At 43.5% G+C, this 25534-nt stretch overlaps 1 protein-coding gene across 10 annotated transcripts in view; it reads left to right on the top strand.

The window, feature by feature from the left end:
- The window catches only part of gtdc1 (glycosyltransferase-like domain containing 1), a 459381-nt gene that overhangs the window by 198410 nt on the left and 235437 nt on the right, over positions 1-25534 (top strand). For all 10 annotated transcript variants that reach the window (XM_038789963.1, XM_038789957.1, XM_038789967.1 and 7 more), the window contains one exon: positions 11843-12016. In XM_038789963.1, the coding sequence (XP_038645891.1) occupies positions 11843-12016 (174 nt within the window). The remainder of the gene's footprint in view (positions 1-11842; positions 12017-25534) is intronic.

Raw genomic sequence — 25534 nt, 5'->3', positions numbered from 1 at the left:
TTACTGGACAAATCCACAATGAACCATGGTAAGCCTTTTAAACAGCCTCCCTCGACATTCTGTAGCTCATGTTGCTGCCTCTAAGGTGATGGTAGACCCAACTCTATCCACCACAACTCCAGTTCCCCAGAATGAAGAGTCCTTTTTGTTGGAATTTCTCCCTTGGTGGGTGCAGTGAGCCGGAACATTTCCTAACTCATGCTACCCACCTCGGGAGCGAAAATCCGGACCCTCGACACCTGATATGTACTCCCTCTCTTACTTTAAACTCAAACTCTTGTTTACAAACATAGTACTGATCTCCGGGTTTCCTCCCACAGTTTCCTCCCACCGTTTCCTCCGGGTGCTCCGGTTTCCTCCTACAGTCCAAAGATGTGCAGGTTAGGTGGATTGACCATGCGAAATTGCCCGTAGTGTCCTAAAAAAAAAGTAAGGTTAGGGGGGGTTGTTGGGTTACGGGTATAGGGTGGATACGTGGGTTTGAGTAGGGTGATCATTGCTCGGCACAACATCGAGGGCCGAAGGGCCTGTTCTGTGCTGTACTGTTCTATGTTCTATGTTCTATCTCACCCTGCTCTCCTCTTGAGTCGCAACAAGTTGGTTTACAGGTGCAACAGGTGATTAAGAAGGTGAATGGAATGTTGTCCTTCATTGCTCGAGGGATGGAGTTTAAGACTAGGGAGGTTATGCTGCAATTGTATAAGGTGTTAGTGAGGCCACACCTGGAGTATTGTGTTCAGTTTTGGTCTCCTTACTGAGAAAGGACGTACTGGCACTGGAGGGTGTGCAGAGGAGATTCACTAGATTAATCCCAGACCTGAAGGGATTGGATTACGAGGAGAGGTTGAGTAGACTGGGACTGTACTCGTTGGAATTTAGAAGGATGAGGGGGGATCTTATAGAAACATATAAAATTATGAAGGGACTAGATAGGATAGATGCGGGCAGGTTGTTTCCACTGGTGGGTGAAAGCAGAACTAAGGGGCATAGCCTCAAAATAAGGGGAAGAAGATTTAGGACTGAGTTTAGGAGGAACTTCTTCACCCAAAGGGTTGTGAATCTATGGAATTCTTTGCCCAGTGAAGCAGTAGAGGCTCCTTCATTAAATGTGTTTAAGATAAAGATAGATAGTTTTTTGAAGAATAAAGGGATTAAGGGTTATGGTGTTCGGGCCGGAAAGTGGAGCTGAGTCCACAAAAGATCAACCATGATCTCATTGAATGGTGGAGCAGGCTCGAGGGGCCAGATGGCCTACTCCTGCTCCTAGTTCTTATGCTCTTCCAGTATGGAAATAAGGTAGGTTCCCACTTATGGATACACTGCACCCGAGGAAACTCCAGATTACATTTTCCTCCCACTGGGCGGTTTGTATACCACCTATGGAATTCCAGGTGTAGGTTTTAGATGAAATTTAGGCACAGGGTTGTGTCTTGACTAAACTCTTCTCACCATTAGATAATCTACTATAGGCAACGGCTTATTAACAAATACAGTGCAGAGGTTTAGGTTTCTGAAAGCTGCATATTATCCCTCTAGTCACAGTTTTACCATGCTTTGCTAAATCTTCCTCTAACTTAATTTCTCACCGCTTCAAAAGGTTGGATGTCCTTGCCACCCTCAGTCTTTCCTTATATAATCTTCATACTTCGAGAACCCAACATAGAATACTTAACCACTTAGCCACATGGAATACTTAACCACTTGCTTGTTGGACCTTTTGAAGGTTTCTGTAATATTATTCTCTCTCTTTAAATATTTCTTCCCTTCAAGATATTGATTGATTCAAGACCTTGCCCCGTGCCCATTATTAGTGTGTGAGCTTTGATGATGATTGTTAGGCTATACATTGAAATTTACAGGATCTACGGAATGGAAGTCTAGCTATTATCGTCTTCCTAAATCAAGACAATAGTTGAGTTCTAGAACTGCCCTGGCTGAGATCAGCTAACTCAGTGTTTTCAAACTTTTTTTCCGGGATTCACTTTTGCCAATCTGCCAACCTTCGAGTCCCAGCTGGCCGACCTTAGCGACCCACGCTGGCTGAGGAAAGATAAAGAGAACATAAAGACGAAAATGAAGGCATACCATATTACAAAGACCAGTGGCAGGCTGGAAGATTGGGAAACTTTTAAAGATCAACAAAGGGTTACTAAAAAAGTAATAAAAAGAGCAAAGGTAAATTATGAAAGAAAGCTAATGCAAAATATAAAATAAGCAAAAGCTTCTCTAAGTGTATGAAAGAGGAGAGAGCAGCTAAAGTGAATTTTGGTCCCTTGGAAAATCAGACCAGAGAGTTAATATTGGAGGACACAGAAATGGCGGAGATGTTAAATCAATATTTTACCTCGGTTTTCAGGGTGGAGCATGCTAGTACGATCCCATTCGTAACTGATAATACAGTGGTAATAGAAAGGGAGGAACTTTGAACAATCATCCTAGGGAAAAATTACTAAACAATTTATTGAAATTGAAAGCTCACAAATCCCATGGGCCTGTTGGCCTGCATCCTAGGGTCTTAAAGGAAGTGGCAGTGGAGATAGTGGATCTATTGGTGATAATATTCCAAAATTACCTGGATGTGGGAAAGATTCCAATATATTAGAAAAATGCGAATGTAACGCCCTTATTCAAAAAGGGAGGGAGGCAGAAAGTAGGAAACTATAGACCAGTTAGTTTAACATCTGTTGCGAAATTGTTAGAATCCATTATTAAGGAAGTCATAATAGGGCACTTAGAAAGTCAAAACACAATCCATCAGAGTCAGCATAGTTTTCTGAAGGGTAAATCGTGTTTGGCTAATTTGCTCAAGTTCTTCGAAGGTGTAACACGCCAAGTGCATAACAGAAGTCCTGCATATGGAGTATGTCTGGAATTACAGAAGGCATTTGATAAGGTGCCGCATAAAAGGTTAATACACAAGGTAAGATCAGTTGGCATTAGGGGTAACTCATTAGCTTGGATATAAGACTGTGTTAACTGACAGAAGGCAGAGAGTTGGGAGAAATGTGTATTTTCTGGTTGGCAAGATGTAACCAGTGGAGTGCCACAGCGCTCGGTTCGGGGCCCCAACTGTTTACAATATATATTAATGACTTGGATGTAGAGATAGAAGGTGCTATAGCCAAATTTTCAGATGACACTAAAATAGGATGGTTAGTAAGTTGCAATGAGGAAGTGAGAAATTTACAAATGGATACAGATAGTTTAGGTGAGTGGGCCAAAATGTGGCAGATGGAGTTTAATGTGGATAAATGTGAAGTTATCCATTTTGGTTGGAAAAATGGAAAGGCAACTCGTTATCTAAATGGAGAGAAATTTCAGAGTGTTTTGGTGCAGAGGGATCTGGGGCCCTCTTGCATGAATCTCAGAAAGCTAGTATGCAGGTACAGCAGATAATAAGGAAGGCAAATTGAATTTTGGCTTTTATGGCTAAAGGAATATAGTGTAAAAGTAGGAGAGTATTTCTGCAACTGTACAAGGCATTGGTGACACCGCACTTGAGTACTGTGTACTGTTCTCGTCCTCTTATTTGAGGATGGGATGTAGTTGTTTTGGAGGCATTTCAGAAAAGGTTCACTAGATTGATTCCAGAGATGTGGAGTTTAGAACATAGAACAGTATAGGCCCTTCGGCCCACGATGTTGTGCCGATCACTTATCCTAATCTAAGATCAACCTAACCTACACCCCTTCAATTTACTGCTGTCCATGTGCCTGATGAAGAGTCGCTTAAATGTCCCGAATGACTCTTGACTCCACCACCTCCGCTGAAAGTGTATTCCACGCACCCACCACTCTGTGTAAAGAACCTACCTCTGACATCTCCCCTATACCTTCCTTCAATCACCTTAAAATTATGTAATATTTCTGTATGAAGTGAGATTGAGCAATTTAGGCTCTTTTGGAATTCACTACCTCAAGAGTGCAGAGAATGTGTCAATTTAAGGAGGCGATAGACACATTTTTAATTAGTAATGGGTTGAAGGGATATGGAGAACGGCATAGAAAGTTGAGTTTAGAGACCAAGAGGAGATCAGCCATGATCATATTGAAGGGTGGAACGGGCTCTTGGGCTGATGTGCCTAATCCTGTTGCTTGTTGTTATGTTCTTATTTTATGACCTTCGCGACCCATGCTGGCCGACCTTTCTGACCCTTGTCACGTTCACTTTTAATGCAAAAGCCTGCTTGGTCCTCATGACCTCACTCCAGTCAGATTCACAGGAGCAGAGGGTAATGCGCACATCAGGTGCAGACTTCAGCCAGTTCCTTTGTGCCGTCTCATTTTTGTGAGAACGGAAAATCCAAACTCGCACATGTAGGTGCGTTGTGAAGGGCAATAACAACAAAATGCTTGTTTTACATATAACTGCATATTCCTAGGAGATGCCGCTCCAGAATGCTAAGAAACTCGTGGGCTTTTGGCATGTTTTAATGTGCTACTACAGGTGTTGACTCTGCTCAGAGCATCCTTCCAGTTCTAACTCATCTTCCCATTTACGTTCTATCTCACCTATCTGGGTTTCCTCCCACTCCATAAGTTCTTTATAGATTTCTGATACCTTCCCCTCCCCCACTCCCGTTCTAGAGACTACCTTGTCCTGTATCGCCTGTGGCGGTAGAAACGGAAAGGTCGAAACCTGTCTTCGCACAAAATCCCTCCCCTGCAAATAACAAACTCCATTCCCTCCCGGCAATTCAAACTTCTCTTCCAGATCCTCCAAACAGGGAAAGCGCCCATCAATAAACAGATCTTCCAGCCTCTCAATCCCCGCTCTCTGCCACCTCTGAAACCCCCATCCAATCTCCCCTGGACAAACCAGTGATTACCACAAATTGGAGCCCACACCGACGCTCCCTCCACTCCCATATGGCTTCGCCACTGCCCCCAAACTCTCAGAGCCGCCACTACCACCGGGCCTGTGGAGTACTGGGCCAGCAAGAGCGGCAGAGGAGCCGTTACCAATGCCACCAAACTTGTGCCCTACCTGCTCCCACACTGACCCCTCCCCCACTACCCACTTCCTGATCATGGCTATATCTGCTGCCATAGTTCCTGAAGTTTGGCAGTGCCAACTCTCCCCCCCTCGAAACTGGGCCAAATTCCCCGAAACCTGTACCCCGAAACTGGGCCAAATTCCCCTAAGATCTGCATAATCTCTCCCATCCCCCCCATATGCGTTAGAAATATACAGGGGTAGGTCGTCCGCATACAACGAGACCCTGTCTGCCCCCGCCCGCGGACTAGCCCCTTCCAGTCCTTTGATGCTCTTAGCGCCATCGCCAGTGGCTCTATGGCCAAGGCAAACAAAAGTGGGGAAAGGGGGCATCCCTGCCTTGTCTCCCGGTGCAGTCTAAAGTAGTCCGAGCTCACCCGGTTCGTCTGGGCACTCTCAACCGGTGTCTGGTACAGCAACCGAACCCAGTCACCAAAGCAATTTGTCGTCTACAGGGAGATTGAGAGACTGGTCTGTATGACCCGCATTGTTCTGGGTCCTTCTCCCGCTTCAGGATCAATGAGAAATGCCCTCTCCAGCAGCGGGCCCCGAATCCCAGAAAACTTTTGTACAATTCTACTGGGTAGCCGTCATGTCCCGGGGCCTTACATGACTACATGGTCTCCGATCCCTCTACTACTTCTACAATCCTGATCGGGGCTCCCAACCCCTACACCAACCCTTCCTCCAACTTTGGAAACTCCAACCCCTTCAAAAACTGCCTCATCCCCTCCACCCCAGCTGGGGGCTCCGACTCATACAACTGGCTGTAAAATCATTGAACACCCCGTTCACCCCCGCTGGGTCCAAGACCGTGTTCCCCCCTCTGTCCTTTACTCTTCCTGTCTCCCTAGCCGCCTCCCTTTTCCTGAGCAGGTGTGCTAGCAGCCTTCTGGCCTTCTCACCGTACTCGTATATCTCCCCTCTCGCCTTCCTTAACTGCCCCACCAACTTCCCTGTAGATATCAAACCAAACTCCACCTGCAGCTTCTACCGCTTCTTCAACCTCCCTGCCTCCGGGGATTCCCCGCCTCCCGCCCTTAGGGGCTGATTTATCACAGTGGGCCAAGAAAGCTGGCTTGTAATGCAGAAGAAAACTGCAGCACGGGTTCAATTCCCATTCCAGCCTCCCCGAACAGGTGCCGGAATGTGAATGCTTTTCAAAAGAATTATGTTTGACGATGATAATAGTGAAAAACCTCTAGTCGCCATTCTGGCGCCTGTTCGGGGAGGCCGGTGCGGGAATTGAACCCGCGCTGCTGGTCTTGTTCTGCTTTACAAGCCAGCTGTTTAGCTCACTTTGCTAAACCAGCCCCTGCTCCACTATATTCACCTATAAAGGAGACAAATCAGTTCTTTGAAGAGCTTGACACTGCTGTCAGCAGAATCCCAATGGCAGAACATCTTTACCTATTGGGGTTAGATAATGATACATTGCCGATCTGGCTCGGACATCATGCTTCGTAAGGATAAATGACAATGTACAGAGGCTGGTTGAGTTCTGCTGCTACCAGGTGTGCTGTGTAACTTATGCGGTGTTTTCGGGGAAAGAACATGTCACAAGATGTTCCTGAGACACCTAGGGCGCAATTCTCCGCACTCACGACGGTGCGGAGAATAGAGGGCGGCGTAAATTTTTACGGCCACGCTGGTCTGACGCCCTCCCGCTATTCTCCTCCAACCCCCCCCCCCCCCCCCACGCCCGCCTCCCGACACGAATCGCTGCCCGCCGTTTTTTTACGGCGAGCAACGATTCTCAGCTGGTCGATGGGCCGAATTCCAAGGCCTTTACGACCGTTTTTAGGAACGTCAAATACACCTGGTCTGACCGTTCGTAAAAACGGCTGTAAAGTCCCGATCTGGGGAACCATGGCACCGATTGGCACGGCAGTACCACGGCCGTGCCAAGGGTGCCATGGGCCCGCGATCGGTGGGCACCGATCGCGGGCAGCGGGTACTTACCCCGCGCACTCTTTATCCTTCCGCCGCCCCGCTGTATCCATTCGCGGGCCGGCTGAGGGGCATACCGGCCCGCGCATGCGCGGGTTTCACGCAAATGCGTGATGACGTCATCCGCGCATACGCGGGTTGGAGTCGTCCAATCTGCGCATGCGCGGCTGACGTCATCTGACGCGTCAGCTGTCGCAAACTCTGGCTAGCGGGCTTAACGAAATTCGTTAAGCCCGCGATGCCGGAGTTCACGGCCGCGGGATGCTAGCCCCGACCGGGGAGCAGAATCGGTTCCCGGTCAGGGGGGCGGAGGCTGGCGTCAAACCCGCCCGTTTTTGACGCCAGCCTCACGATTTCTCCCGGGTGCGGAGAATCACGCCCCTAAGATCAGGGAACTGGCACCAGTTGGATCTGATAGGGGCTGGTTTAGCATAGTGGGCTAAACAGCTGGCTTGTAATACAGAACAATAGGAGCAGCTCGGGTTCATTTCTCGTATCGGCCTCCTTGAACAGGCGCCAGAATGTGCCGACCAGGGGCTTTTCACATTAACTTCATTGAAGCCTACTTGTGACAATAAGTGATGATTATTATTATTCAGAGTATCTTCTGTCCACCTGGAGTAGCTCCCTAACCCGCCTGTCCATCTCTGCCTGCTTCACCATCTCCCTATGAACCCGTATCGAAACCAGCTCCCCCCTAACTACTGCCTTTAGCGCCTCCCACGCCGTTGCTGCCAAAACCTCCCTCGTGTCATTTATCTCCAAATAATTCTGGATGGCCTCCTTCACCCGCCCGCACGCTTCCACATCGGCTAACAGTCTACATCCAATCTCCAATGCGGTCGCTGACCCCCCCCTTTCCTTGTTCACCCGTAAATCCACCCAGCGTGGAGCATGGTCCGACACAACAATCGCCGAATACTCGGCATCTACCAAGCCCGCCAGCAAAGCCCTGTTCAATCCGGGAGTACACTTTGTGAACATGGGAGAAAAAAGAAAACTCCTCTCTTGGCCGTCTGAACCTCCATGGATCTACCCCTCCCATCTGCTCCATAAACCCTTTTAGTTCCTTCGCCGTGGCTGGCACCCTCCGTGTCCTTGAACTCGACCGATCCAACCTCGGATCAATGACTGTATTAAAGTCCTCCCCCCATGATCAACCTATGCGAGTCCAGGTCTGGAATCTTCCTTAACACCCACCTCATAAACTCTGCGCCATCCCAGTTTGGTGCATAGATATTCACTAATACCACCGGCATCCCCTCCATCTTCCCTCTCTCGCTAACATACCCCCCCCCCCCGGGTCCACCACTATCCCAGCACTGATTCTTGAGGAATACTGTTTCCCCGCTGTCAGTTTGCGTAACTATATTTGACTCCTTCCTGACTTGTCTATTTTGTAATCAGCCTGCTGTCTACTCTGCTATTTGTTTCATGACTCTACATATTGTGATTTTGACATGAGTCTTCTATGCAGTGTTGAAGCTGAAGTAATTTTCGCTGCATTTTACTACCAATGTTAATTCAACTCTGTACTCCTTCCAGACTTCCCCTCAAGATGTCATCAAAATTAATTGTTGCAAAACAGTACTATTTTTGTTGGTTAAAATTTATGTTAATGCTCAATGATTTACCCGGTAAGAAGTCCAAAATTTAGTTGCATTTAGTTCTTTTATCCCTTAGTTATCTGGAAAACCAATGTAATAATGGTGGTCATCTCTGTATTAAGCATTGCTTAGTGTGGCTTAGGAACCCCGTGACAGTCTCTCCCGTGTTTGCTGGAGAGGAAGACAGTGAGCTGAGAAGGTACACGTTCGCTGGCCTCTGTTTTGTCTGGACCCTCATCTTGGCCAACTGAGCTTTTCTATTTCTGCTTGTGTCTTCCAATATACTTTTAAGCAGTCAAACGCCAGAGGTCATGGCCGTCAACAACGGCTTCCCAGCTGCCAGGGTCAGTGTATGCCATCTTCATATCTTGCTTGCATGTGTTCTTGTAGCAGAGATAACAACCAGGAGGATATTGCCCAGTGCCCAATTCACCACACAGAAGGTGTTTGTATGACGACTGTACACTAAATGAATGTAACCGAGTCAACACCGATATCGTTCACTTAGCAGGCAATGTATGCTGATAGAATTAGCATGTGCAGGTTAGGTTGTGGGGTTATGAGGATAGGGCGGGGTGGTTGGAGGAGTGGACCTAGGTAGAGTGCTCGTTCGGAGGGTGGTGTAGATTTGGTGGACCAAATGGCAACCATCTGCACTCTAGGGATTTTATGTCTTCATGAGTCAGTGACTTTGTCCTTCTAATAGTGTGTGTCTGACAAGTTAATGTGATGTTTCTCATGTGTGGGTGAAGAAAGTTAACATACTTTCTGCTTTTGTGTGCTAGTTCGCTTCTCATTTTCAGCTTACACTGTTGGATCGCAGCAATGCAAAACAAGGAGCCAAGTGTGTAAGTCTCAGGTGCCTATCCAAGGGCCGGTGCAAACTCGATGGGCCAAATGGCCTACTTCTGCACTGTAAATTCTATGAATCCGTCTGGTAAACCTTCGCTGCACTCCCTCTTGAGCAAGAATATCCGTCCTCCGATAAGGAGACGAAAACTGCGCACACTATTCCAGGTCTGGCCTCACCAAGGCCCTGCATAATTGCAGCAAGACATCAGTGCTCCTGCCTGTACCTCTCGCAATTAAGGCCAACATACCATTTGCCTTTTTTACCGCCTGCTGTACCTGCATGCGTACCTTAACTGACTGGTATAAGTGGACACCCATGTCTCGTTACATGTTCCCCTCTTAATTAATGTCCATTTAGATCATAGTCTGTCTTCTCATTTTTGCTAACAAAGTGGATAACCTCACATTTATCCAAATTATACTGCATCTGCCATTCATTTGCCCACTCACTCAACTTGTCCAAATCACACTAAAGGATCTCTGATCTTCCTCACAGCTCAGCCTCCCACCCAACTTGGTGTCGTCTGCAAATTAGGAGATATGATATTTTGTTCCCTCATCAATAAATAGATATTGTGAATAACTTGGGTCTTAGCACCAATCCCTGTGATATCCCACTAGTCACTGCCTGCCAATTTGAAAAATTCCTACCCTTCTACTTCCTAATTCCTACTCTGTGTCCTGTCTGCCAGGCAGTTTTCTATCCATCCCAATACTCTACCCCTAATTCCATGCGCTTTAATTTTACACGCTAATCTCTTCTGTGGGACTTTGTCAAAAGCCTTCTGAAAGTCCAAATAATCCACATCCACTGGCTTCCCCTCATCAACTCTACTAGTTACACCCTCGAAGAATTCCAGGAGATTTGCAAGCATGATATCCCCTTCATAACTCCATGCTGACTGACCAATCCTGCCACTGTTTTCGAAGTGCCTTGATATAAAATCTTTGATAATGGATATCGATGATCAGGCCCTGAGATTTATCAGCCTTCAATCCCATCAATTCTCCCAACACCATTTCTCTATTAATATTTATCTCCTTCAGTTTCTACCTATTACTGAGCCCTGCGTTCCCTAACATTTCTGGTAGCTTATTTGTGTCCTCATTTGTGAAGACAGGATTGTCTTCTCGCATCAGCACTCTTTTGGTATATTCTTTGCTTAGCCGTCGTCATATACCTTCAGAGGATGTCTATTTGCACACCAGAACTGAAAGAACACTCTTCAGCCTTGCCTGCCTGAAATCCAAGACAAAAGTACACCAAATCCTTATCAGTTATGCTCATGCCGCACAAATATTCGACACAGAGGAACACCAACAGTCTCAGATTAATAGACTCTCGCACTGGAAAGTGTTTGGTTTGACCATTGGCATCAGGAAGACAAATGTCATGGTCTAGGATGGTGCCATACCATCATCTATCAGCATAGACAATGTGACGCTGGAAGTTGTTGATGGCTTCTCATCTAGGCTGCACAATCACTGGCAATTTGTCACTTCATGCTGAAATCATCACGTACGTCGGAATAACTGCAGCAATTATGTCCAATCTGACTAAGACTGTGGAACAATAACAAGTTGACTGAGAATACCAAATATCAAGTCCAGCAAGCCTGCATGCATCTTCAGAATACTCCACTACAGTGGTGAGGCCTGAACAACATATGTGAAGCAGCAGAAGAGGTTGAACATTTTCCACTTCCACTGTCTCAGATGTATTCTGGGCATCTTTTGGCAGGGAGAGGTCACCAACTTGGAGGTCCAAGAACGAAGTATGGTAAAATTAAAAATAATTGGAAATACCGGACAAATGGATAATTTTAGTTGTTTTCTGAACTTCTACATCACTGAGTTGGTAAGCAGTAACTTTAATCAATACGCATCAGCTGATACAGATGGTGCCTGGCATTTTATTCAGATATAAGATGAATGAGGGGTATAAGTAATTTGAGGAATTGGATCTGTGCAACAGAATCATTGCTCAGATACCAAGATGTCTGTAAGTCAGTAGACTGTAAGTTGGCTTTCCCTGTGCACATAATTTCCAGTCACAATCCTGATCTGGGTAAAATGCCACAAGTGAACTGCGAGGAAAACTCCTTGTTCTAGTTCGTGTCCATCTGATCACAGTTAAAGTGTATTGAAAAAGCCTCCAAACCACAGGTTTGCTTACAACAGTCAGTGTGACCAAAGCATCTGGGAAATGCTTATGTTTTCGAAGTAGTGTCATGTATAGTTCAGGGGCTAAAGGCTTTATATGCATTTGTGGAAGCCACAAGAGGTATGAAAACATGAATGACTTGGATATCAACAATCAACAATGAAGGTTTGATCTGTGACTCAAGATGACATTTTCTGGTAAAAATTGGGCCTGAAGTCCAGTCACAAGAGCAAGATTTGTACTTTTTTTAACCGCCAAATTCCTCTATTTTCAGCTTGGTGGCTGATGTGGTCGTGTTTAATTCGGCATTTAATATGGAATCATTCCTCATGTCCATTGGCACTTTCATGAAGCTAATTCCTGATCATCGACCCAAAGAACTTGAGAAACACATTAGACCCAAGTGTCAAGTGCTGTATTTTCCAATCAGGTTTCCTGACATTACCAGGTCAGTAACTGGGACATGCTGATATTTAAAGTTCACTGAAGAGCTAACATGAGTACAGTGATTTTGGCTTTGTGTTTCCACGCATTTTACCATGTGTGATAGTTTGCTCTGCCCAAAAGAAGAACCTATCCACCATAAGTAAGTTAATTTGATTAATGTATAAGGTTATTGGTGAAGCACTTAAAAAGCCTACAGCTCTTTTTAAAGCTGCTGAGTATTTTGGAGAATAATTTATTTTCAGTTGTGACTTCAGAGCATTTTACCATAACAGGCAAGTATAATGTGTTTGGAAATATATTTTTTGTACATTAATAACAACGCTCAACATTTATGAGTTGCAACCTATTCTTGTGTTGCCTGCAGAACCTTATCCTTACAGCATGTCATATGAGCCTATAGGAGTTGTTCGGCATGAGAACATTTTCTTAGAAACTGAGTGTGCCATATTCATGAAAAGTGAATAACATAATTGGTTGAATATAGAAGTGTCTAGCCCTTGTCCAAATGTGGTTATATTGTAAAATGGTACTAATTTTCTACCTGATATATTTTACTTGGCGGTGAGAACTTTTATTCAATAGTTTTCACTGTTAGCATTGAAAGTATTTTTAAGATAATATTTTCTTGCTGTGCTGTTATTATTGGATCTATAGTCAGGGAAACAAGGGGCAGAACAAAGAACAAAGAAAATTACAGCACAGGAACAGGCCCTTCGGCCCTCCCAGCCTGCGCCGATCCAGATCCTTTATCTAAACCTGCCTCCTATTTTCCAAGGTCTACTTCCCCCTGTTGCCGCCCATTCATATACCTGTCTAGATGCCTCTTAAATGATGCTATCGTGCCCGCCTCTAACACCTCCGCTGGTAAAGCGTTCCAGGCACCCACCACCCTCTGCGTAAAAAACTTTCCACGCACATCTCCCTTAAACTTTCCCCCTCTCACCTTGAAATCGTGACCCCTTGTAACTGACACCCCCACTCTTGGAAAAAGCTTGTTGCTATCCACCCTGTCCATACCTCTCATAATTTTGTAGGCCTCAATCAGGTCCCCCCTCAACCTCCGTCTTTCCAACGAAAACAATCCTAATCTACTCAACCTTTCTTCATAGCTAGCACCCTCCATACCAGGCAACATCCTGGTGAACCTCCTCTGCACCCTCTCCAAAGCATCCACATCCTTCTGGTAATGTGGCGACCAGAACTGCACGCAGTATTCCAAATGTGGCCTAACCAAAGTCCTATACAACTGTAACATGACCTGCCTACTCTTGTACTCAATACCCCGTCTGATGAAGGCAAGCATGCTGTATGCCTTCTTGACCACTCTATCAACCTGCGTTGCCACCTTCAGGGTACAATGGACCTGAACTCCCAGATCTCTCTGTACATTAATTTTCCCCAGGACCCTTCCATTGACCATATAGTCCGCTCTTGAATTTGATCTTCCAAATTGCATCACCTCGCATTTGCCTGGATTGAACTCCATCTGCCATTTCTCTGCCCAACTCTCCAATCTATCTATATTTTGTTGTATTCTCTGACAGTCCTCCTCGCTATCTGCAACTCCACCAATCTTAGTATCATCTGCAAACTTGCTAATCAGACCACCTATACCTTCCTCCAGGTCATTTATGTAGATCACAAACAACAGTGGTCCGAGCACGGATCCCTGTGGAACACCACTAGTCACCCTTCTCCATTTTGATACACTCCCTTCCACCACTACTCTCTGTCTCCTGTTGCCCAGCCAGTTCTTTATCCATCTAGCTAGTACACCCTGAACCCCATAAGACTTCACTTTTGCCATCAACTTGCCATGGGAAACCTTATCAAACGCCTTACTAAAGTCCATGTATATGACATCTACAGCCCTTCCCTCATCAATTAACTTTGTCTATTAGGTTTGTAAGACATGAACTTCCTTGCACAAAACCATGCTTCCTATCACTGATAAGTCTATTTTCTTCCAGATGTGAATAGATCCTATCCCTCAGTATCTTCTCCAACAGTTTGCCTACCACTGACGTCAAGCTCACAGGTCTATAATTCCCTGGATTATCCCTGCTACCCTTCTTAAACAAAGGGACAACATTAGCAATTCTCCAGTCCTCCGGGACCTCACCCGTGCTCAAGGATGCTGCAAAGACATCTGTTAAGGCCCCAGCTATTTCGACCCTCGCTTCCCTCAGTAACCTGGGATAGATCCCATCCGGTCCTGGGGACTTGTCCACCTTAATGTCTTTTAGAATACCCAAAACTTCCCTTTTCCGTATGACAGCTTGACCTAGAGTATTTAAACATCCATCCCTAGCCTCAACATCCGTCTTGTCCCTCTCCTTTGTGAATACCGATGCAAAGTACTCATTAAGAATCTCACCCATTTCCTCCGAGTCCACCCATAAATTCCCTCTCTTGTCTTTGAGTGGGCCCATCCTTTCCCTAGTTACCCTCTTGCTCCTTACATACGAATAAAAGGCTTTGGGATTTTCCTGAACCCTGTTAGCCAAAGATATTTCATGATCCCTTTTAGCCCTTTTTATTGCTCGTTTGAGATTCGTCCTACTTTCGGATATTCCTCCAAAGCTTCATCAGTTTTGAGTCGCCTCGATCTTACATATGCTTCCTTTTTCATCTTAGCTAGTCTCACAATTTCACCCATCATCCATGGTTCCCTAATCTTGCCATTTCTATCTCTCATTTTCACAGGAACATGTCTGTCCTGCACTCTAATCAACCTTTCCTTAAAAGACTCCCACATTTCAAATGTGGATTTACCCTTAAACAGCTGCTCCCAATCCACATTCCCTAGCTCCTGCCGAATTTTGTTATACTCTGCCTTTCCCCAATTTAGCACTCTTCCTTTCGGACCACTCTTGTCCTTGTCCATGAGTATTCTAAAACTTACGGAATTGTGATCGCTATTCCCAAAGTAATCACCGACTGAAACATCAACCACCTGGCCGGGATCATTCCCCAATACCAGGTCCAGTATGGCCCCTTCCCGAGTTGGACTATTTACATACTGCTCTAAAAAACTCTCCTGGATTCTCCTTACAAACTCTGCTCCATCTACGCCTCCAACACTACACGAATCCCATTCGATATTGGGGAAGTTAAAATCTCCCATCACAACCACCCTATTGCTCCTACATTTTTCTATAATCTGTCTGCATATTTGTACCTCTACTTCATGCTCACTTTTGGGAGGCCTGTAGTAAAGTCCCAACAATGTTACTGCACCCTTCCTATTTCTTAGCTCCACCCATATTGCCTCAGTGCTCGAATCCTCCATCGTGCCCTCCTTAATCACAGCTGTGATATCATCTCTGACGAGTAATGCAACTCCTCCACCCCTTCTACCTCCCTCTCTATCCCTCCTGAAGCATCTATACCCTGGGATATTCAGTTGCCAGTCCTGCCCTTCCTTCAACCAAGTCTCAGTAATACCAATAACATCATATTCCCAGGTACTGATCCAAGCCCTAAATTCATCTGCCTTACCTGCTACACTTCTCGCATTAAAACAAATACACGACAGACCACCTGTCCCTTTGCGTTCATCATCTCTTCCCTGTCGACTCTGCCCCTTAGTCACATGGAGTTTATTATCTCATACCTTACCGGCTTTAGTTGCTGCTTCTTTACTGGCCTCTAACTTCCTAATCTGGTTCCCATCCCCCTGCCACATTAATTTAAAACCTCCCCAACAGTGTTAGCAAAAGCACCCCCTAGGACATTGGTTCCAGTCCTGCAACATTTTTTTTAATGAAAGGGTTTTTGGCTACCTTCTAATCTGTCTTGCCTCCTTTCCTTTAAAACAGAGACAGCATAATAATATTGTAATCAAATAAGAACTTGGGATCAGCCGCAACTGTGACACTGATTGATAACTTGAGCAAAATCTGAATTAAACTATTGATGCACAAAAAAATGATAGCCCCCCTTCTCCTGAAAACATGCAGAATGAGAAGGGAGTATATAATGTTTCACAAATGACATTATGATTGACCGCATTAATATTCAATTTTTTCCTTTATAGGTACAAAAACATTAAATGCTCATTCTAACGGTCTATCATTTGTCACCATCAATACAATAAAGATTATAATGGAGGCTCACTTTCAACTCACTTTCTTATTCCATGCGTGAGCACGGCATGCTATTTAAACTGCATTTGTGATAACAGTATAGAAGAGCTCATTTATCTCACTATGAACAGTAAAGTATTATTAGCCCAGTTTGTTTTAGTAATTATAAGCTGCTTAAGTCATTACTGTTCAGTAATGGAATTATTTGATTGTACATATCAAAACTGAGATTGTGGTACATTTGCATATTTTCCATTATCTAATGACATTCATCTACACCTGCAGAAACATTCCACATATAAGGTGACATCGGTCAAAATGAGAGTTTTCTTTCCAAAATGAGAGCTTTTATTTTAATCAGTTCATTTAGCTTTCTTGGTGTTGATAACTGTGTAAAAAAGATTTGACATTGAAATAATTGAATCAAAGATGAATATTCAGCTCAAGAATTGTATGAATAAAAAAAAGTTACCATGCCAGACGTTTAAAGCACTTGTGTTTAAAATGAAAAGCCGTCCTTGAGGCTTGTGAACCCACTGAATATCATCACCAGATAAGATGCGAGATGGGTCAGGGTTATTGCTGATCAGCCCAGAATGTGGCTCCCCAGATGAGACTGTTATTTTGGGTGTCATATGCTGCCCTTGTAACTCCAGGCATTAGAAAGCAGTATTTTATTATTCGACTTGTTCTGAAGATCTCAGGATTGAGTATAAAAGACCCTGAACATCATTCTGGCTAATTTTAACGCCCCAATTAACACATTCTCCTTGTGTCTTTGTCTTAATTGTGACTAATATTAAAGTTAAAATGTCTGGGAAGACCAAAGTACAACTAACTTTCAAAATTACATTTATTATATAGATTATTTATTGTGTTATGAACTGTATATAGTTTGCATATTAATATAATAGTATCTATTGTCTGTGCTCATATAGTACATTGTATTTTCTCTTTCTCGTGGGCATGGTTAGGTTTATATTGGTAACCATTCTGGTGTTGTGGAATTAACATACCCTACTGGGAAAGCGTCAAGCAAAGATTTAGTCGATAGAGGAAGCGGAGAGTATGGGAAAATGGATCTTTTTTCAGTTGGCAAGCTGTAACTTGTGGAGTGCCGCAGGGATTGGTGCTGGGGCCTCAACTATTTACAATCTACATCAATGATTTGGATGAAGGGGTTGAATAGCTAAATTTGCAGAGGACACCAAGGTAGGAAAGTAAGTTGTCAAGTAGAGTCTGCAAAGGGGGATAGACAGGTTATGTGAGTGGCCAGGAATTTAGTAGATGAAGTATAATGTGGATAAATATGAATATGTCTACTTTGGCCGGAAGAATAGAATAGTATATGAATTGAATTGAGAGAGACCACAGATCTCTACTGCACAGAGGGATCTAGGTGTCCTGGTACATGAATCACAAAGTCAGTGTGCAGGTGCAACAAATGATTGGGCAGGAAAATGAAATGTTGACATTTATTACAAGGGGAATCAAGTATAAAAGTAGGGTCATTAGTCTGTGGAATTCTATTCTCGATAGTTTCTGATAGACAAGGGAGTCGAGCGTTATGGGCATAGACTGGAAAGTACTTCAAAATCTGGTGCTTGGTTGGCCCTCAGTTGTAGAGAATTAATTTAACTAATTTTATACCTTAACGTGTAAGAGATGTCAGAGAAATTATGACCAGTGGATCCTTAAACTGGAACTATCTTAAAAAAAAAAATCATTTATGGGATGTGGACGTTGCTGGCTATTCCTAGTTGCCTTCCAGAAGTGGTGAGCTGCCTTCTTGTACTGTTGCAGTCCTTGAGGTGTAGGTATATCCACAGTGCTGTTTGGGAGGGAATTCCATGTTTTTGCCCCAGCAACAATAAAGAAACTATGATATAGTTCCAAGTCAAGGTAGTGTCTGACTTGGAAAGGATCTTGCAGGTATTGTGTTCTCATGTGTCTTATGCCTTTGCCCTTCTAGGTAGTAGAGGTTATAAGTTTGGAAGGTTCTGTTGAATTAGTCTGGGCGAGTTGCCACCGTGCATTTTGTAGATGGTACATACTGCTGCCACTGTGCGTCAGTGCTGGAGGAAATTAATTCTTAAGGTGGTGGATAAGTTGCTGAGTGGGCTGCTTTGCCCTGGATTCTGTCAATCTTCTTGAATGTTGTTGGAGATGCATTCATCCAGGCATGTGTAGAGTCATAAGAGCACTGATTTGCACCTTATAGATGACGGACATGCTTTGGAGAGTGAGAAGAATTAATCAGCATAGAATTACTAGTCTTGACCTGTTCTTGTAGCCACAATATTCATATGGCTGATATAATTAAGTTTCTTGACAAAGGTAACCTCCAGAGTGTTGATGGTGGGGGAATCAGTAATGGTAGTGCTATCGTACTCAAGAGATGATTATATTCTTTCTTGCTGAAGATTGAAGATGGTCGTTGCCTGACACTTGTACGGCATGAATGTTACTTGCCACTTCTCAGCCTGCTTATTGTCCAGATCTTGTTGCATGCTTGCATTGACTGCTTCAGTACCTGAGAAGTTGGAACAGGACATCTGCAGTCACCAGTTATCACCCTCATGTGTGACCCCTGTGATGGAGGAAGGTCAGTGGTGAAGTAGGTGAAAATGGTCTGGCCTAGGACACTACAATAGCAGTGTCATAGGGATGAGATGATTGGGCTTCAACAAGGGAGTTATGCATGACTAGAACTGTCGCAAGGTTTTCCTACGATTCCCATTGACATCAATTTTGCTGGGACTCCTTGCTGCTTTGGTTATTAGTGCTAAGAACCCCACTGATAATTTTGAGGGTACTCCAAAACCCAGAAGGGTAACTGGGAACACCGGTCTTAGTGGTGTATATTTTCAATTTGGTCGACTGAGAAATGATATGTGAACCAGGTAGGAATAGTCCAGTCATTGTATGAACAATTAATAAAGAATATTTATTAACTTAAAAGAAAAGAAAACAGCAAGAACGACAATAATACACTACAACGTTAATTTCACTGGTTATATACACAGAGTTACATGATGTTACCCGTGTTTCCCAACTACCTACGTTTCCTGAGAACTCTGAGACACCTATTTTTTCCTAAACAACATCCAGTATTATATAACTAAATCCAGCAGATAATTACCACGCTCAAGTTATTTGGCCATGTTGGGAAAACAGACTTCAGTTTCAACCAAGACAAAATCTTCTCAGTTTGAGTTACGGATCTTAACTTACTATTTATTTAGCAATAACTTGTTTTTGGAAGACTGTTTCTGCAGCTGGGTGTGGCTGTGGTGGTTGTTGCTACCGTATCCTTTCTCCTATTATTGTGTTATGGATATATCATCCTATGCCTTTGATGTTACCCACCCTGTGGATCCAGATTTTAGCATATACATGTCAGTTTCCTTATCTTTCCACTTTGAAGTTACTCTTCTAAACCCCATTGTTTCCCCCTACCCATATAAGGTAAATGCTTTTCTCACTGACATGCTAATTTGCTATCAAATCTCTTCAGACAGCTGCCCTTATCAACTTCCTTTTTTGTTTCATTTTATCCCAAGTTCATTTTTTAATCTTGCTTTTCCGCAATTCTCAACCGAAGAACAGGCACTCTCACTTTATCTCAGAAATTTAGCACTTTTGTCCACGTTTGGACCAAGCTGTAGTCATGTCTGGAGTTGATTGCCATAGTGGAACCTAAATGAGTGTTGCTGAACTGGCTATTGTTGAGTAAATGCCGCTGTTGAGTAATAGTGGTTTAGCTCACTGTGCTAAATCGCTGGCTTTTAAAGCAGGCCAGCAGTATGGTTCGATTCCCGTACCAGCCTCCCCGGACAGGCGCCGGAATGTGGCAACTAGGGGCTTTTCACAGTAACTTCATTGAAGCCTACTCGTGACAATAAACGATTTTCATTTTTTTTTCATTTCAAAGCGCTGTTGACACCATCCATCACATTTTGATGATTTGAGAGTAGACTAATGGAGCGATAATTTGTTGGATTGGAAAATGTCCTGCTTTTTCTGGACAGGGCATTCCTGAGCAATTTTCTGCATTGCTGAGTAGATACCAGTATTGTAGCTGTGCTGAAAGGGCACAGCTAGTTCTGGAACAGAAATCTTCAGTACCACAAGCGGCAAGTTGTCAGGTTTCGTAGTCTGCCTTATATCCAGTGTGTTCAGCTGTTTCTTGATATCATGTAGAGTGAATCAAATTTGCTAAAGACTGGCGTCTGTGATGCTAGCGACCTCAGGAGGAGGCTGAGATGGATCATTGACTCGTATCTTCTGTCTAAAGATGGTTGCAAATGCTTCAGCTTTGTCTTATCCACTGACTCATTGATTTTACTGATTTGAATGGTTGAAACAGTGCAACACAGGAACAAAAGTTATATGACATTGAAGTATTATATTACTTGTGATGTCATTAGTTTGAAATATTTTTCATGGTTTTTGTAACTGGTGTTATAATTGCAAACAGATGGCATTGTAAAGTTTGATGCCTGTAATTGTTTTTAAGTTGAATATTTCCATGAAGTTCTTATTTAAATGAATATGTCTGATGTTTTGTGAGCAGAAAATATGGTGAAGGCTTATTGGATACAACTTGTAATGTTGATTATATGTTTGGATGTGCCAATAAAACTGACAGTGATTAAGCGAGCATCACAGAGAATTGGACCAGAAAGCTTTGGGCCTGTTTTTAGTCTGACACACAGGGGCTGGTTTAGCTCACTAGGCTAAATCACTGGCTTTTAAAGCAGACCAAGCAGGCCAGCAGCACGGTTCGATTCCCGTACCAGCCTCCCCGGACAGGCGCCGGAATGTGGCGACTAGGGGCTTTTCACAGTAACTTCATTGAAGCCTACTCGTGACAATAAGCGATTTTCATTTCATTTTTCATTTTCAGTATGATTCTACAACCAGACTGTGTTTTTATGCTGGCTATCTTTTGAGGTCATTTGCTCTGCTGTGTTTTTTATGTTAGTTACATGGTGAGACCATTGGCCATGTTTTGGACCAGGAATGTCATGAAGTCCTTTGGCTCCCATTTATGATGGATTCTGCGTTAAAGAGGCCTTTCAGCCATTTGGGAGACAGCACTCTTAGAAGGTATTAACATAGGTCTTAACATAGGTAGGCTACTCAGCCCCTCGTGCCGACTGCACCATTCTAAGGGATCATGGCCGTGATACATTTCAACTCTATTTATCTGCCTTGATTCCATATCCCTAATGGCTACCGATCTCTGATTTTAAATTATTAATTGAGCCAGCACTTACTACATTTGTGGGAGAGAGTTCCACACTTCTACCACACATTTCCTCCAGAAGTGTTTCCTAACTTCTCTTCTGAGTGGCTTGACTCAGATTTTAAAGTTGCAGTTCCATGTCCTAGACTCTCTTATCAACCCTATTCATTCCTTTCAATATGATGAAAACCTTAGTCAAATCAATCCTTAACCTTCTATATTTCAAGGAATGTGAGCCTAGTTTATGTAATGTTCTCTCATAACCCACCCTTGCAAGCCCTGGGTAATGTTTCGCTGAATCTGCGCAGGACTCCTTCCATATGATGCACAGAAGCATCCTCGTGCTTTGTATAAATGTGCCTAAATTTCTTCTCCTTTATATTCTACACTCTAGATATAAAGGCTAACATACTATTAGACTTTTTGTGTTTTTGTACCTTACTACATTTGTGATCTGTGTATGTGGACCATCTTTTTGGACCATCAATGTTGTTAGCTCTTCCCCATTTAAATAATACTCTGAATCATCCTTTTCTGGACCAAAATGGATGACTTCATACTTGCCTGCATTGAAATCCATCAGCCAGTTTTTCTCACTCACTTAGTTCATCCCGATCTCTGCATTTTTATGTATCTGATTATGCTACTTACGATGCCACAATCTTTGTGTCAAGAGAAAATCTGGCTCTTTATTGCATTATCCAAGACATTAATAAATATAGTAATTACCGAGGCCAGAACATAGATTATTGTGGGACTCTACTAGTCACTTCATTCCAATTCGGTCATATTCATTATCCTTATCTTCTACCATTTAACCAATCTTCTAACCCCATCAATAATTTGTCTTTAATTTCATGAACTTTAATTTTACTTAATCATATCTTATGTGGAGTACTTTTGAATGCCTTCTATAACTACATATCTATATCCCGTACCGGCCTCCCCAAACAGGTGCCAGAATGTGGCGACTAGGGGCTTTTCACAGTAACTTTATTGAAGCCAGGGCAGCATGGCGGCGCAGTGGTTAGCACTGCTACCTCACGGCACCGAGGTACCAGGTTCGATCACGGCTCTGGGTCACTGTCCGTGTGGAGTTTGCACATTCTTCCCGTGTTTGCGTGGGTTTCACCCGCACAACCCAAAGATGTGCAAGGTAGGTGAATTGGCCACGTTAAATTGCCCCGTAAGTGGGAAAAAAAGAACTGGGTGCTCTAAATCTTAAAAAACATTATAAAAAACTTTATTGAAGCCTACTTGTGACAATAAATGATTATTATTATTATATCCATTAACTTTTCTCTGTTTACTACTTTAGTTAGTACCTCACACATTCAATTTGGTGTGCTGGATATGACTTCTACTTTACAAATTCATGCCAGCTCTTTCTCATCAGCTCTAATTTTTCCACTGCCTCTTTCCTATTAGATTTCAATAATGAAATAAAAACAGAAATTTCTGGAAATACTCAGCAGCTCTAGCAGCACCTTCAGAAAAGCACACAGTTGATGTTTCAAGTTAATGCTATTGCATCAGAACTGGAGAAAGTTAGGGATTCCAATGATTTTTCCACAACAGATGTCAGGGTAACAGGTCAATAATTCCAAAATGAAGCATGGAACTCTGTAGATATGGCAAGATATAATGAAATGAAATATACTTTGTTATATTGCCACTGTACTGTATATACCTGTGGCATTACTGAATGATTGAGATGGGGAAAAAATATATAGGAAAGGATAGAACTTGTATCACTTGTTTTTCAAACCTTTTATAGAATTTGGAGGGAAATCTCATAATAATGCATCAATGTATCCCTTGTGGTCTACGCTCCTTGTTACGAAATAGTTGAGACTGCACACGACAACAGGGATGAGAATTTTACACGGTCTGAGGCACTGGTGGAGGTGCTATATTATGGGCTACTATTCCTGTTTGTTACGTATGACTGCTTCCTGTAAGCAACTAAACATACAGCTTTTGTAATCTGAAAAAGCACAGCAATAGCTTACATTTATGTTGCAACTTTGTCTCAGCTGACAGATTCCTAAACTCTTATCTGTCCTTGTGTCACATTCAGGTTTGACAACTCCAATACTCTATTGGCTGGCATCCCATCCTGCAGAATCAGTTCCTCCAAAATTCTGTGCTCCATCCCAATCACCCATTACATCTATCCTTGTTGACCCAGACTGACTTCATGATCCTCCAGGGCTCTAATTTAAAGTTCTTATTTTCATGCTTCACCCTCTTTAACCCCTCCTTTACCCCTCCTTAACACTGTAACACTCCAGCTCTACAACATCTACCCCCCCCCCCCCCCACCCCACCACCGCCGCCGACTCCTCCAGCTCATAAACACCTGTGCATTCCCTTCCCATTCATCCTATTATTGGTGGCCTTGCATTTAGGCTTGAAAGGCCCCACCTCTGAAATTCATTCCTTAAACAGATTTGTCACTCCACTTCTCATTCTTCCTAAAACCCCAACTTTCTGGTTATCCCCTCTTAAAAGCTGTTTTTGTTTTCAAGGTTCATTTTCTATCTGATTCTACATTTGTGTAGTGCCTTGGTACATAAAGGCACTTTACAAATGCAAGTTGTTGATGCTGTTGTCTTTCTGATGGAGAGATACAATCTAAAAAATTCACCTCAAGTAAATTGTACAGCAAGGACGTTGTAAGTAGTGCAGTTGCATTTTAGATAATGGATGGAGTGGAAGCTATGGGGTTTGTGGTGCAGGCAGAAGAAGATGGCTTCAGTGTTCCTAAATTTAACTTGAGGGAATAATATTGGACAAGCTACACTCAGGCAGTAAAGGTGTCAAGAGAGGTGGATGCTGATCCCCTGCCTGCAGATGATTTAACCAAAAGGCAGCACAGAGGTATTCAGGAAGGCACTGAACATATCGCTCAACTGTCAGGAATGCACAGAAATGGATTTCAGGTGTCAGATAACTCAAAAAGAGTTCAGAGACAGAGAGCATAAAAGTCCAAAAGGCCCATCTATCCAACCTTTCAAGCATCCCCTGCCCCTCATGTGGCAAAGTCCGCAGATCTTGCATTGGGCTTCTCAGCCGTTTCAGAACCCATTGAATCAGAGGGGAAGCAAGTCAGGGGTTGGTTTAGCACAATGGGCTAAACAGCTGGCTTGTAAAGCAGACCAAGCAGGCCAGCAGCGTGGGTTCAATTCCCGTACCGGCCTTCCCGAACAGGTGCATGAATGTGGCGACTAGGGTCTTTTCACAGTAACTTCATTGAAGCCTACTTGTGACAAGTGATTATTATTATTTCATCTTCAATCCTGAGGGACTGCTTAAGAAGTGAGAGATACAAAAATATGACATAGGAGCAAGAGTGCACAATGTGTCGCTGTTCCACCATTGAACAAGACCATAACTGATCTGACTTTAACCACCCAACCGGTAACCTTTCATCCCCTTGTTTGTCAAGAATCAATCTAACTCTGCCATAAAGAGTCAAAGACTCTGCTTCCACTGCCTTTTGTGGAAGAGAGTACCAAAGACTCACTTCCATGAGAGAGAAAAAAATTCTCCTCACTGTCTGTAAAAATAATAATCTTTATTGTCACAAATAGGCTTACATTAACACTGCAATAAAGTTACTGTGAAAATCCCCTAGTCGCCACACTCTGGCACCTGTACGGGTACACAGAGAGAGAATTCAGAATGTCCAATTCACTGAACAAGCACGTCTTTCGGGACTTGTGTGAGGAATCTGGTGCATCCACGCAGATACTTGGAGAACGTGCAGACTCCGCACACTGTTGCTCTGTTTACTTGCTATAAATATTTCTTAATCCTAATTATGAGTATACTTTCAGAGTCGCCGGGTATCTCTCGTTACCGCCACAAGGTCCAACCCGAATACCGATCGAAGAGCCAATACACCAGTTAGTTAGTTCAAAGTCAGTGGTACTTTATTTACACTCAGTATGATTTACTCATGCACAATAACACTACCGGCTAAACTATATCTATCACTAACACCTATACTTAACTTCAGGTGCCCACTTATGTCAGAGGAACAATGGCCGTTGTTCGGATCTGAGGCTGTTGGGTTTGAAGAGGTAACAGGAGTACAGCTAAGGTCATCCGTCTGGTAGCGAGCGTTGAACTTGAACTTACTTGCTTCTGGTGGTGCTGGTGGAAGGGTCTCTCT

Source organism: Scyliorhinus canicula, chromosome 2 (genome assembly GCF_902713615.1).
Source record: "Scyliorhinus canicula chromosome 2, sScyCan1.1, whole genome shotgun sequence".
Taxonomy (NCBI): domain Eukaryota; kingdom Metazoa; phylum Chordata; class Chondrichthyes; order Carcharhiniformes; family Scyliorhinidae; genus Scyliorhinus; species Scyliorhinus canicula.
The sequence above is the reverse complement of the archived record's forward strand: the minus strand, read 5'-3'. Positions and strand labels throughout refer to the sequence as shown.